The sequence below is a fragment of the Ctenocephalides felis genome, unplaced genomic scaffold (assembly GCF_003426905.1).
Source record: "Ctenocephalides felis isolate EL2017-DRISC unplaced genomic scaffold, ASM342690v1 CF-g0.4_SCAFFOLD_03571, whole genome shotgun sequence".
In the NCBI taxonomy this organism is placed as follows: Eukaryota; Metazoa; Arthropoda; class Insecta; order Siphonaptera; family Pulicidae; genus Ctenocephalides; species Ctenocephalides felis.
Genome location: NW_020539725.1, coordinates 29,405,153 through 29,419,891, shown reverse-complemented (window position 1 = coordinate 29,419,891; position 14,739 = coordinate 29,405,153). Strand labels below are relative to the sequence as shown.

The window sequence follows — 14,739 nt, the reverse complement described above, 5'->3', positions numbered from 1 at the left end:
TTTTTACATCAATTTCATTCGGTTCCGTGATATGGAACAGGAATGTTCTCTAGTGCGCCCTGGTTTAGTGGAACAATTTCTTTGAAATTTTATGGATAGTTTTTACAAAGATGTAAAAGAAATTTTATTCATTTTTATGATATGTGAAATTAATTTTAGTGAAATTTTTTTGTGTCTTAGTGCAATATTGGATATGTGATACGTGCAATTAAATGCAACATATATGTGGATTGCAAGATTTTATTTCAAATTTTATTTATGATTGCGGCATAACAAATTTAATTAAAAGTATCTAGTGCGTTTGCAAAATGTGTATGTGGAACAATTAAACTTTAATATAAGTCCTAGTTTTGCTTCATTTGATATCGACATCCTTGATAATGTTGGATTGCAATTTAGTATTAGAGGTAAATTTTATTAGTTCATAGTTATAAAATATATATTGCAGATTTGTTCGCCAACACGTTATAATCGTATTTCCAGTGCATTATAACCTATAATTTTAATTTAATTTTATATTAAGTATATTTAGCATATTAAACTGCTTCACAATAATATTCTCGAATGATTTATTTTTGCATCATAAAAGCAACGCAAAGAAATATATATTATAAAGTGTAATAAATTTAATATAGTAAAATAATGATTTTGGAATCAATTTGAACACTAATTTATTAAATGTGCTATCAGATGTTGTAAAATAAGTAAAAGTACTGGGATTCAATGAAAGAAATCGAAGTTGTAAGCTCATTTTAATTTAGTTAATTAATTTGTCACTGGCTCAGAAGTATTTGCATGATAAAATTGCAAGGTCTCATATATTTGAATTAAAATGTTTATACTTTATTGCTATACTTAAATACTTCATTTTTATACAAATTATAAAATTCAACTATAGATTACTGCTAGTCATCAGTAATAGTCTAGTCATTATAGTAAGTTCACCTCGGAATTGGAGATTCCCAGCTGTAAGTCTGTAAATACTTGTATTTTGCAACCTAAAAAGTTGTCTCAAAACCTACAGATGTTAAGTACACCCTACCATATGTAGGTTTGGAGACAAATTTTAGGGTGCAAAATACAAGTATTTACAGACTTACAGCTAAAATAAATTTATTTCAGAGTTATAATTTGTACACTTGATGAAAGCATTGCTTTAGAGTTTGAAAATTGTTATAAATTGATATTATTCTTAAGTCTATTAAAACTTTATTAGGTGTGAAATCAACCAATGGAACAATAGCTTGATTAAAATATTCTAATATTTTATGTAATATGCTTTCAAATGCTAAACAAATTAGGTAATTCGTTAGAATAGCAGTTGCACATTAGTGCAATGTGCATCTTTGATTTTATAATATTAATATCCATTACTTTTATTAAAAATTTGATATAAATTCATTGATTTTAATGTATTTTGTACGCAGAAATATATAATTATATGTGTATTTGCTATAGCATCTATTTTCATTGTGATGCAGAATGATATGAATGCTATAGCATTCAAATTTTGAAATCATTTATTTCGAATTTAATTTTATTCGTTTTAGTTATTATTAGATCTGTTAAGGTAAAGATTAATTGATTCTTTAGGTATTTTTATATTATCTTTTCCTGTAATTAGCTTGAGCAACTACATTGCATAAATTAGAAGCATAATATTTGTCGTCGATGCTATAGCATTCATCGTAAACAACGATAAAAATATGATAATCCGACTACACTTATAAACGATGTTTAATCAAATTTCGAATATCACAACCAATTTAAAAATAAAATGACCGTCGATTATTTTATCTTGATGAAATGGCTGTCCACGAACGTGTTAAAAACAGTATGTTTAATTATTCTAATCAAGGCTATGAATCACATTTCTACAAATCTGTAAATGTATCTTAAACATATGCATCGACAAACCTAATGCAATTCGCAAATATTATTGTAATTACGATTAAAGTGCCGATTAAAGACTGCATTTTCAAATATATAAATACATATGAAATATATATATATATATATATATATATATATATATATATATATATGTGTGTGTGTGTGTATTTATTACTGTATTTAATTTTTGTGGACCAGAAATTTTAAAATCTCTTCTGTAAGTCGGTGTGAATATCTGATGTACATACAATAACGATCTCAATTCTGCAAATCGTTTCGGCATGTTTTAATATTTTTTTATTCGAAAATTACCGTAAAATTCGTGTAGACATCAATATTATGATTCTCTGTTTTTATTCGAATCGTTGTTTCTCACATTTGTTTCCGTTAAGTATATTTGCAAATTGGCATTGATTAGATTGCGGTCTAATGATTGTACGTAACTCAATATCATTAATAACTACACCTAACTGTTTCTATAACGAGATTATAGTCTGTCTGCTCTCACGGCTTAAAATTTCTCTTCTGATAAATTATTTTTTTAAATTCGTTCTCTGAGTGTTAATTCAATTATTGATCTTATTTAGAAAAACATAGATCATTATGTGTACCGCGAGTAGATTTGTCTATTAATTCTCCTGGTTTAACGCGAGCATTTGTCGTTTATAAACAGAGAGCTAGTCAATAATAAACGTGAATTATATCGCTTATAGCGTTAATATTATTTTTATGTAAAAACGATGATAATGAAATTCTTTTATAATTATATTTTTACGCTAAAACATATTTAATCTTTTTAACCCATCCCGTACATCTGGGGTCAACTGGACCCCAACACCACTTTTAGCAACCATTTTTTATAAATTAGCTTGCTTCTAAGCATTTTCGACATTTTTTTATCTTCAAAAATGTATGCTGTCACATTGAAGATAGTTCAGATTTTAATTTCGTTTTTTTTTAACCGAGCCAATAATCTGCCCACGACGAACATTTAAACACCACTGGGGTCTGCTGGACCCCGTGAATAGCCTCTGTATTGGGTTAAAGTGGGTACGAGGTGGATTAATTACCTATTGGCAGGTAATTACCACTATTACGTGTTGTGGTGTAATGGTTAAGGATATGGGCTAGCAAAAGCATCTATAGGGTTTGATCCCAAGCTCGTGTTTCTCGATATCAAGCAGGATGATATCAAACTTTCACTTGAAGTTATACATCTCTAATATTATCTAAACTAATGTAGGGTATAGTTTGTAGACATATAAAGTATGATGTAAATTGTAAACATTTCTTTGTAGGCTTGAAATTTATTAAATTAAATATAATAATAAATATTAAATTTTGACAAAATTAGCCAAGTTCATATAAATATTAAGTAACTAATAGGATATCATAAATTTAAAAAAAACGCGATAAATCTGATAATTGAATTAGGTTTGTGCAAACTCCTGAACTGCTTTTATAAATTTCAAAAATATGAAGATCAAAATAATATCCCATATGTCTTACGTATAATTGCTCTGATTGCCATTTGATAAAAAAAATGATCATAAAAATAGAAAAATATTTATTAAGAATATTAATCGCGTGCAACTTACATGTTTTTTGGCCCCATATGCATCTGCAATATTCAGTTTGTATGCACTAAATCGTAATTAATGAACTACTCTGATCATGTTAGGATTTCCTGATTTTTTTTATTAAATAAAATTCAAATATAATAAAAAATGACTTAGAGATGATCTCAAATATTCTAAATTGATTTTGAATAATTAATTAAGATTAATCGCATTGATAACATTTACTAAAAGATATTCTTTAGATTTGTGATAATTGTTTTGGTAATGATCACAATATTCAAATATTTTGTAATTCTAATATATTTTTAACTCATTTTTATTATATTGATTTTCTAATATTATTTTATTATTCAGAAATTTTATTTATATTATTTATTAATTTTATTTATATTATTATTTGCTTTTATTTTATATTAAATCATTTTCATGTAAATTCTATCCTTTGCACTCTTATTTATTTAAATTTATGTTATTATTCATCAATATTGCTAGATGTTAACTATTTAACAGTTGTAATAAATATTGTAATTAAAAAAAATATTATTGAGGTGCAAAACGCAAGTATGTAAAATTTAATCATATAAGCAATTGCCGCAAAAAGTTTGGAATCGAGTACTTTTCCTTAATTGACTCAAATAAAGTTGTCATCAGTATATTATTACAAGGGTTATGTTTAAACTGTAAACCTTAAAAAAATGTAAAACAGTAATCGTCTTAAACGGTAGTCACAAGTGTGCCGTGTACGGTACATTATGATACAGTGTAATAAATGATTTGTCGAGACTGATGCATTTTGTTCGACGTCAAACTGCCTTATTATAATGAATTAACTGAACATGACAATCCGTTTGTTTTTTCGAAAGTAATCCGTCGTAAACACTTCATATACGGTCAAATAAGACTATTTAAATTCAAATAAGATCATTAGAAATTAACTACAAAAAAATATAGGCCTCATCAAAGAATTTAGGCGTTTGTTGTATGTTCAACAGATTTGATATGAAAGTAAATGAGATTAAGAGATTGCATTGCAGAAGTCGGTTACTCGTTCATATACTTCCAGAAAAAAAAAGTTTATGTTTTTGACAGAAAATCCGGCCTGCTAGTTTGGAGTTTTCTCGACGTTTCAAGTCAATCTGAATTGCTAAAATATTTATGCGATTTAATATTTAATTTCTGGATCTCGTACTTTATTTTTTATCATTTTGAAGCACTGAGTTGGCGTATGATTTTGCTTACAAGAAGAACCTCAGGTTTAGTTTTCTGGGATTTTGATGAAACTTTGCATGTTGATAGAGTTGATAGTCAAACCAAACACCTTCAAATATTATAGGCCTGTGAGAAGTGGTTCAGTTATAAAAATTATTCAAAGTTACGCAAAATACGCTTCTACATTAGTTACATCTAATTTTTGACATTCTGTTATTGAATATCTTTTACTGCTAATATTTTTTAAATATATAATAAATATTATTAAATATCTCTTTATAATGTATGTACACATATGGTAAATATATTTACTTTTGAATCATAAATCAGCAAACCTTCGTAGAAAGGTTTAACAGTTACACAGTTAAAATGAGGATTCTATTAGGCAGTTAGAGAAATTGGCATGTAATTATTAATAAATGTTCGTGATTTTACAGTCATTTAGTATTTAATGCGTTTCAAGAAATAGTAACCATTCCGTTTTAAATAGACTTTTTTGCAAAAAAAAAAAAATAGTTTTATGTCTATTTTCCGAAAAAGGTATATATGTGAGTAATTTGTTAATTAGTACTTCAATACTAATTTGATGTTAAAAGTAAATTTTAGATCTAGATATTCATGACCTATTAGTTTTTTTTACTATATATTAAATTTTTTAAATACATATATTTGTATTAGCTAAATGAATTGGCATGTGTTTGAGTGACATTCATCAAGGAAATTGACTGAAATAAATTTAGTATTTTATTTTTTAGGGAATTAATAATTCATTCCTTTACACTTTACACCATCACTTTTAGGATGGACTAAGGTTCCGTACAACCGCATTTATAGTAAAGTTAGTTAGTATAGTTAAGACTTATATAAATTACTTCTAATGAAATTTTGTCTACATGATTACAATTTTTATAACTCTGTACCATGGTTGTTAGGAAAAAAATCTCCCAAATTTGTCCTTTATAATTTAAATCTCTTGCATCTCATTCCATTACAAACGGATTGCATAATAAAAAACGTAGTAGGATAGGGACAAGATTAATTTTAATGAGTTCGTTCCGTTTATAATGAATGCATCACATTAAACGGTTAAAAGATCAATAATATCTCTCCATTGAAGAATATAACTTTTAACAGCCAATTTGAATAATCTGCTTGCATGCGAGCATAATGCTTAAGTCTTAATTATCAGAAGTTGAGATTTGTAGAAACGAAATGAACGGTACACCTTGCTAACGATTCCTGAAGCAAAATCCAGTTCCATGTAATTAAATCGATTATGTATTCTGTGTGAATGGCAGGTGAATAAGTGAAATAAGAAAAACTTATTTTTCTACTAACGACTCGCGTAATGGACAGTAATTATGTTTTGTGAGTAAATTTTAGCTTAAAAAACTAATTGTTGGTTATTTTGCTGAGTGCAGACTGCAGATTTAATTAATTTTTTTTTCACATTTATATGTATTATTAATTCTATTATGTAAATACATTAAATTGTGCATATTTAATAAATAGCAATATTTATCACCTATTGAACTTTTGTTGACCATTTATCTTTCTATTATTGAAGCATTTTTTTCTATATTCTCACAGTCCTGATACATCTTTATTTTATATATTATATATAAACTCATTTTACTGAGCTCCAAATCACAACATATATCAATTGGCAATTCTTGTACTCAAACCCATTAATTAATGTTAAAATCGCAACCAACCAATTAGTTAATTACTCTAGTTACTGTTTGTTTAATTTAAAATTATTAAATTTGGACTTGTTGACAATATAAGATTTGTCTCATTGTTTCTTTAGGATTTAAAATTAAAATTTTGCGTTTGTATATTCTCAATTTTAATTACACATAAAATAATTTTAATATTTTTAATGACTATTATAGTTATACTGAATATTATAGGAATTGAAGTGTAACACCTTACAGTATTTGAAATAATTTTTTTTATGGAATTTACACAAATTTTGATATCACACATTTTCTTTGTGATGTTACTATATGTTGTTACTATATTTTTTGCTCAAAATTTTTTACTTTACTTTTTCAATCTAAATATTTTTCAGGTTTCTTCAATAGTTATGTTTAAAAAAAATTATATATTTTTTCGAATTTTTTTTAACAATAAGAATTTTCGATATGTTAATTAAATTTTTGGTCGATTAGTGCCATTCTCATTTCTTACGCATCTGTAGTAAGGCTAATTTGACCCGAATATTTTTTTGTAATAACTGTAATAATTAATTTAATAATTCTTACTAATGATTTATGACAAAAATGAAATTAAAAAAAAATAAAATATTGCACGAATCAATGGTGCTGCATATTATATTGTCGGAAAGATGTATCACACTAAACGAAGCGTTTATTAAAAAGTAATTTTCAGTTAATCACCGAAGCGACAAATCATTTTGCATGACAATGGGATAAAAATTACTGAATAGCACAGAATAAAGAAAGTTAAAATTATATAACTTATTATACAGGAATTTTTCTTTGATACTGATAGTACTAAGAAATTATTCATCACTAAACAATAAGCAAGAAGTTGCTTCAATTATTTATGTGCATTCATATCATATATAATGGAAGCGTCGCTTATTTAAAATTAAAATAATCGTTTTGACTCATAGTGCCATCCACTTATAGTTGCAAATAATAACAATAAAACAAATGTCACTGTGACAAACTTTTACTTTCAACAGTGCTCCAAATACTTTAGTACTGTACCCATAAGCCTATATGACGTCAGGCGTGGGTTAAATGAGGATATTGGAGTGAATAGATTATAAAGTCTGCTTTAGAACTAATCCTGAGGAAGATTATATATACTGAAATATTGATTCAAATCACTGTTTTTCAAATACAACTTCATCTCTATGATATCTAAGTAACCACTTTCTTTCAATTATTACTGAGCCAACATTAATTTCACAATTAATTAAATAATATTAGTTATCAATAGTGATTGATTACTAAATTCATTTTCACTTGATAATATAGAAAATAAATGTTACCAAGTCAAAATGGCCTTTCCCCAGCATTTCTGCTTCAATTTAGAAAAATATCAGTATTGGAGAAATTCTAATAATAATTATATGTCCTATACCTGTAGATAGGCTAACCTTTGGATTGCCTTCAGGAGAGTCTTGAGAAAAACATTCATTGCATGATTATAATATAAAACTAAAGAAATTTTGTTTTAATTAATAAAAGCAATAATGAATTTTAGTATACACCTAGAATTAATGTGGATTTATTGTGATTTTTTTCGACCTTTTTAGCAAACTTTTTGTAGTAAAAATTGGCTAGGAAAATTGAAATATAAATAGGAAAATTGAAATAGATTTGTGCCTAAGTTTTTTGCAGCTTTTTTTAAATGATCATGTGCAGTAGGCATGTTGGTATCTGAATGAATAAACCTGTTCGGAACATATTTTGATGTCCATGGCTATTTTGGAATTAGTTTATTGCTTATTTATTTTATTGTTTATGCAGATTTTTTTGCATTAACCCATCGTTAAATTCCATTACATCATATTGACTTGAATAGAGCTTGATACAGAATTGTCTTATTTTATAGACAGAACTTGGATTTCGTACCAAGCTCTGATGTAACCATTCAGTGGTTAACTAAAGCTCTTTTGTTTTTGTGCACAATTATTACGTGAATAATATTTTTCCTATATTTAAGCTCATTGCAAAATTTTGTTGGTTGGTATAATCAATTAAAAATGTAATACATTTAAATAGTTATGTTACCAGTCTCTTTTGTTGACTGAGTTTAGAGTTGGTAATCACAAACTGTCAAAAAGCTATGTTTTTGCTGATCGATCGAGCGTTTTACACATTTAACTTTCAAAACCTAACCTCCAAATGGCAAAAATGTCAAATAACAATGTAATTATAAGTGTAACATTTTGTTGTCACATGTGATATCACAAGTGTGAAGTCTAACTAAAGTTATATTCTGACTTGTTTCTTAGTAACATATTATTCTAACGGGTGGTCCATCTAGTGGTCCTAGTGATCTAGTGATCTTACGGTTTAGATATTTCTGTGAAGAAAACAAATAAAATATTATACATCGTTAGAAAGGTCTCAAAATTCTTAGTTTTTTCCCATATATCTCAATTTCGAATTCCGAACGGTGTGGCCTACAGGCAAGTTACTATCGATAAATTCCAAATTCCAAGTTTTAAATGGATCACCCTATATTTTGAAATAAAAAATATAGTTTCATGCAACAAAAAAATTTTTTTCGGAATAAAAACTTGTATTGATTATTCAATTATAATTAAAGTGTATAAAGAATTTGTAAGGGTTTGTAAGTGTAATGTAGACTAGACTAGTCGTGAGGTAATTGAAACGGATATTCTTATTACTTCCAACGCCTTTGGCACAATAGTGTTTTGTTGCATGTATAATATTATGCATTTCATTACGACTTAATTTTATGTTAATGACGTGTTTACATTACGAACAAGATGAGATGCAACGAACCTGCTTTGTAATCAGCGTTCGAGTTTTCAATCTATTTGTTGCTTAATTGAAAATGAAACTAAAGTCTTTGCATCTGTTACTAAAAATTTAATTATACTCTACCATTTTTAGGCTTTGATTAACGCTTGTTGAAATTAATATTTTATAAATTTAAATTTACATCAATTTTTTTAAGACGTTGATCGCCATGTCAGCCATAGGTGTTTGACGCCCTGTGCATGACATACATGATTTGGTAGAAGGCCTCTTGTAGAGAAAAAAAATTTAATATAGGACCATGCCAGTCATAAATGTATAATGTAAAAAATAGTATTTTTCCAGGACTTTTGTCAAGGTTTAGCAAAAAAATTTCTTTGATACATTAAGTTTTCTTGATACATTCCTTTAACTAAATTATTTGAAGTTACCATGGCATATGGGGATATTTCTCTGATATTATCGTGGCGGTTAACATGTTAATATTAAGATATTTTGTTATTATTAAACGCACGTTTCAAATTCTTTGATCAGTTTGGCATACATTTCAAAAAGTAATTGCGGTTAAATCTGTAATATATATTTATGCATAATTCCATAATTACTGCATAAACTTACTCAAAATTTACTATTAAAAATTATCACAATTGATAAAGCTCTACCATTGATTTCTTTCCTATTAAAAATATATCAAAACCGAAATAAATTAACTATTGGGTTGTTATGTAATAGTCAGCAGTAAAAATAATCATTAAAACGTCTTATGGAATACCAATATTTTGATGTACAGAAAAATAACCACATGGAGGATATACTCGTATATTCGACTATGTCGAAAACCATTGCGACTTATTCGAATTTATTTTGAATATTTTAAAACTGTTTGTAGTTCCGAGCTCAGCACGTAAGTCAACAACCAGAAGATTTAGGTTCAATACCTTCCAAGCTAGATCGATATCAAGCAGTAGTGATATCAAATAGTCACTTGAGATTATAGGTCTGAAGTATGATAAGTGGAAATAGCCTTTCGGGAGCCATTGCTGCATTTAGTTAATGAATCCATTAAAAAATCCATTATCTTTTAACTTATATTTCATTATATTCTACTGATGAATGGTTTCACGTTCGACCGTTATGAAATAACTCTCAGATAACTTTTATGCTCCTGAAATGGAATGAAGTGAAAACATCGTACGTGAAATAATTGCAAGTCGTATAAAAACCGCTGGTAACTGATACAGAAATTCTTCTTTGGATTTGTTAGTTTATCTTCTGCGGCTTTGAGGTTTCTTGTATGAAAAGTTTTTTTGAATGATGAGTATATTAAAACGAGGAGAAATTGGTCGTTGGTGTTATTGGTTATTATGTCATATTTTACGAGATTTTATTACGCGGTTAAAATTGTGCCGAAGTGGGCTGAATTTTAGATTTCAGAGGTAATGAAGCGACATTACTTCTTGAAAGTGGTTTATTTATCTTCTATATGTTATATAACAGTTACATCAAATTTTGCAAAATAGAATCTAAATAGGATGAATCTCTATGGGATGAATTTATTATTGATACAAATTGATGCGGCAGTGCCAGTTTATGGCTATTTTCACTTGGAAACATATTACTATCTATATTTCCAACTGAAAACCGATGTCACTGCTGCTTGATATCAGGTTGTCCGAGGCGGACATCGAACCTGGAAGCTCTGTTAATTTGTTCAGAATTATTATATCCAATGGTGTCATATTGGGCATTTCTTTCCATTTACATTTTATTCAAATTGGTACAAGTGCTTAGTTATTAAGTTTTTTGACAGGCAGACAGATAGATTTATTTCAGTATATAAATTGCAATGGATTCATGTACTGTAATTTATAATGCGAGTTTTCTTACCCGCAGGTATTTTACTCAAAAATTTATGATTTAACAATTCATTCAGTGATATATATATACAATATTTCAACCATATAAAAAGGACAAAAAAGGAGAAAAGTGTATTACTCTCAAAAAAAGTCCTAATTTCAGTATTTTCTTACGGGATGCTCAAAACATTGCTACGGGCTCGAACAGGTATTAGCCTTGTTTTGTACAATTTGTAGTCTCCGTCGGTTGGTCTTGGTTGTCCCGTTCCATGCTGGGGCAGCGTATAGAAGTAAAGGTCTTACAAGTGTTAAGTTGAGTGTCCGCTTGTTCTTCACGCTAAACGGGCTGTTGTGAAACCGAAATAATAATTTATACAACTGGAGCGCATAGAGAAAAAAATTGGTAACATATGCCAAAATATATACTGCGGGGAATCAAACTGCAAACTGCAAACTTTTAAATAGTTGCAGTTTAATTATTTAAAATGTGTCAATATTTCTTGAAATATTTAATATATAATATATTACAAAAGTAGAAACAACAATCGCAAGTATGACATGGCCATATGTATATCGAGGTTCTACATAAAACACTATAGAATGCAATTAAGTTGAAGTATAAAGAGTATCGTTCTTTGAAATATTGCAATTAGGTATTTATGTATTTGATGGCCTTAAAAAGATACCAATTTAATAAGTTATTAGCTCTCGAAAGAATTACATACAACATTTTGAAATACATATATTAAAGTTAGTATCAACAAAAAACAGTTTCTTTGTGTGTAATTAGCACATGCGATGATATGCTATTACTTTGTGTCACTTCTATTATTACTACATCTAATAGTTCTATGAATTTTAATATATAAGATCCTTGAGTGTAGTATAAATACATATTATAATAAAAGTAAGTCATAAAACAACTTGCATCATGATACAAGATTTTTAATATCTATAAATCAGCTAAACATGCAGTAACGTGTCTTTGTGACACAAAACGAGTAATTACACAATATCAAAAATCTATAATGCGTATTAATAACATTCTTGCCATATGTAGGTAATCCGAGCAGCATAGGTAAAATATAAATTCTACATATGAATTCCGTCATAGAACATAAATTACACGAAATGTTGCAACATTTTACGAGATGTTTAACTGTAGCGTAACTGAATCGCGTGCCTAGATGATATTAAAATTTTTATTTTATTATACTACCGGGTCGATAAAGCAATTAAAATCACGTCAAACTTTTAATACGAGCTAGTTAAATCTTTTGACACTTTTGATAGAGAATATTTTGTGATTGCATGGAAGGTTTTAATCAAAACAGTTAGTCGGCTCTTGTTAACGGATTTGCTATTAATATTTGTAACGAATCTGAATATATCAATATGCATAGGTATATGTTATATAACTGAAAGTTTGAACTATTTAGTTTTGAAATATTATTTAAATTAACATGCATGTGAGTATAAATATAGTAATATGTGCAAAATTGTAGGATGAAGGTGAATTTTATTCGTGTTAATTATACATTTTACGCATGTAAAATATATAATTAATAACTTGATAGGTGTGCAGAGATATGGTATAATTGTAAAAATATATAAAAATAAGCGTAAGATGCATTTTGCATTGAGGTGACTTTCACGAACTTCCTAAGCAAAAACTAATCAGCACGATTTCCAACAGATATCTTTTTAACAGTTTTTTTTTAATTTTCAAAGTGTTTTTAAAGAAGTGTATTGTTCGATTCTCTCGCAAAATTAATGAATTTGAGTTTTTATCGAGCTTTGTCAAAAGACTTAAATTTTTGGAATCGGAATAGCTCTTTTTGAACCTAAGAATTTAAGAACATAAGAAAGCTCCAACATTTGAGCTCCAACGTTGAAGACATCGCACGTTATCTCATACACACACTTACTCTAACTTATTCTAATTTTGGTGTCAAACGATTCAGAGTGACTTGAAGCGTCGTTAAAACATAAACTTAGCAAACTAACGAAAAACGTTTACTTTTCTTCCTTTTAATAAATTGCTTTGTAATAGATGGTAGGTTACAATTTTTTTATTGATCTTTCAACTTTTAAATCAGCCAAAAAATAATTCTTGTTAAAAATTTGTTATATATTTTTTTTGAAGATTGGTTATTCTAAAAATGCTAAGTTTATGCTTTTGAATTTTAGCTGACAGTGGTCGTAAAAACGTGATCTATAAAACACTTGTTCCAAATTCAATAACCACCTCGGCTTGCTTGATATCAAGCAGTAGGGATTAATCTAATTTATTGTAAAAAAAGAAAATAGCCTTTCTGGTGCATGGCTGAAACATATATATCATCAGTATTAGATCAAAGCCATAATCAAAATCTTACCAGATAGATGATGGACTAGATGAACTACATTATTGCATTCTAATACCACTAGGCTAGGGATATTATAGACTCATGGAGCATATAGTTCTGATTGGTGTTCAAAAATTTAAATATAAATCTTTTAAATTTAAAAATAACATCAAAAATTTTATGAATAGATTTTGAGATGGTAATGTTTAATATTTTTTAGTTTATTGTAACTCTGTCATGTTCTTTATTTTAGTAAAATAAAAAAAATTATCGATTCTCAATTAAATTAAATTATGTAATATATTTTCTTGCTTTACATTTATTTATTAATCAATTGATTTGAGTGTGTATGTCACGTATATTAAACTTTCCCTCTTGATAGCATTTATGTGAAAATTTACAGATGCGTATATCTTTATGACTCATATTTCACCTTTGTCAATTATGCTATCTTATAATTGATCATAGTCCTTAAACTATTTCCATTCAAACTTTCAACGACTTAAAATATTTTTTGGAATCAATTAGTTGATCACAAAAACTACCTTTCCATCTGAGAGTAGATTATTTTAATACCTATTTCTAATTTATCGTCAAAATAAAACCAATGTAACCAAGAAAAATGCAACAATCCCTCATGTACCAGAGTGTTAATGGCAACTGGTAGTTGATAATTAACAAAGATGTTTTTCTGATACATCATAAGACTGGAATATTTGCTAATCATTAAAACATTAAGTAATAAATTAATGCCTCAGACTCTCATAAATACATTAAAGACAACATAAAACAAAACGGAGAACATTGTGCCTCGTGAAAGCACTATATATTATCATAATAACCAAACAAACACGAGTTTTTCAGCCTTACCTACTTACCGGGCTGATTTAAAACCACAGCGATCATAAATTATCAGAACTTTGCCTTACCCAGTTTTTACTTCATTAGCATTATTTTGTCTTATTTTTTATTTTTACATTATTTCTCCGACAGTTTGATAAAATCGGGTTTCAAAATCGTGTCCTCGATTTGATGCAGTTTCACATTGTCTCACTGTAATTGAAATAGCAATAATCGTTACCGAAAATGGTATCTGTTGTAAAAACAATGAACTGTGGTTTATGAATAAATAACAAAAGGTTGAATATAATTTGTGAAGAAAGTGAAGTTTTCTTGATAAATTGACTCAGATTTTGTGATAGATAATTCAAACTGGCCCTATCTTTTACTAACAAACAATGAAAGCCCTTGGTAATAGATTTAGTTGTTCAACTTACTATACTAGTTTTAAATAATTTCTTTTTGCCAGTTTAACATCCGTGAGTCAACCTTTCTACAAACTAAATTTGCCAACTTTAAAGATAAT

At 27.8% G+C, this 14,739-nt stretch overlaps 1 protein-coding gene across 6 annotated transcripts in view; it reads left to right on the top strand.

Annotated features, from left to right (window-relative positions):
• The window catches only part of LOC113385359 (disheveled-associated activator of morphogenesis 1), a 340,934-nt gene that overhangs the window by 277,789 nt on the left and 48,406 nt on the right, over positions 1–14,739 (top strand). The window contains exon 1 of one of the 6 annotated variants that reach the window (XM_026623206.1): positions 37–407. The exons of the other annotated variants lie outside the window; for them this stretch is intronic. Coding sequence (XP_026478991.1) covers positions 381–407 — 27 coding nt within the window. The 5' untranslated portion in view covers positions 37–380. Of the gene's footprint in view, positions 1–36; positions 408–14,739 lie in introns of those variants that run through there. 6 annotated transcript variants of the gene reach the window in all.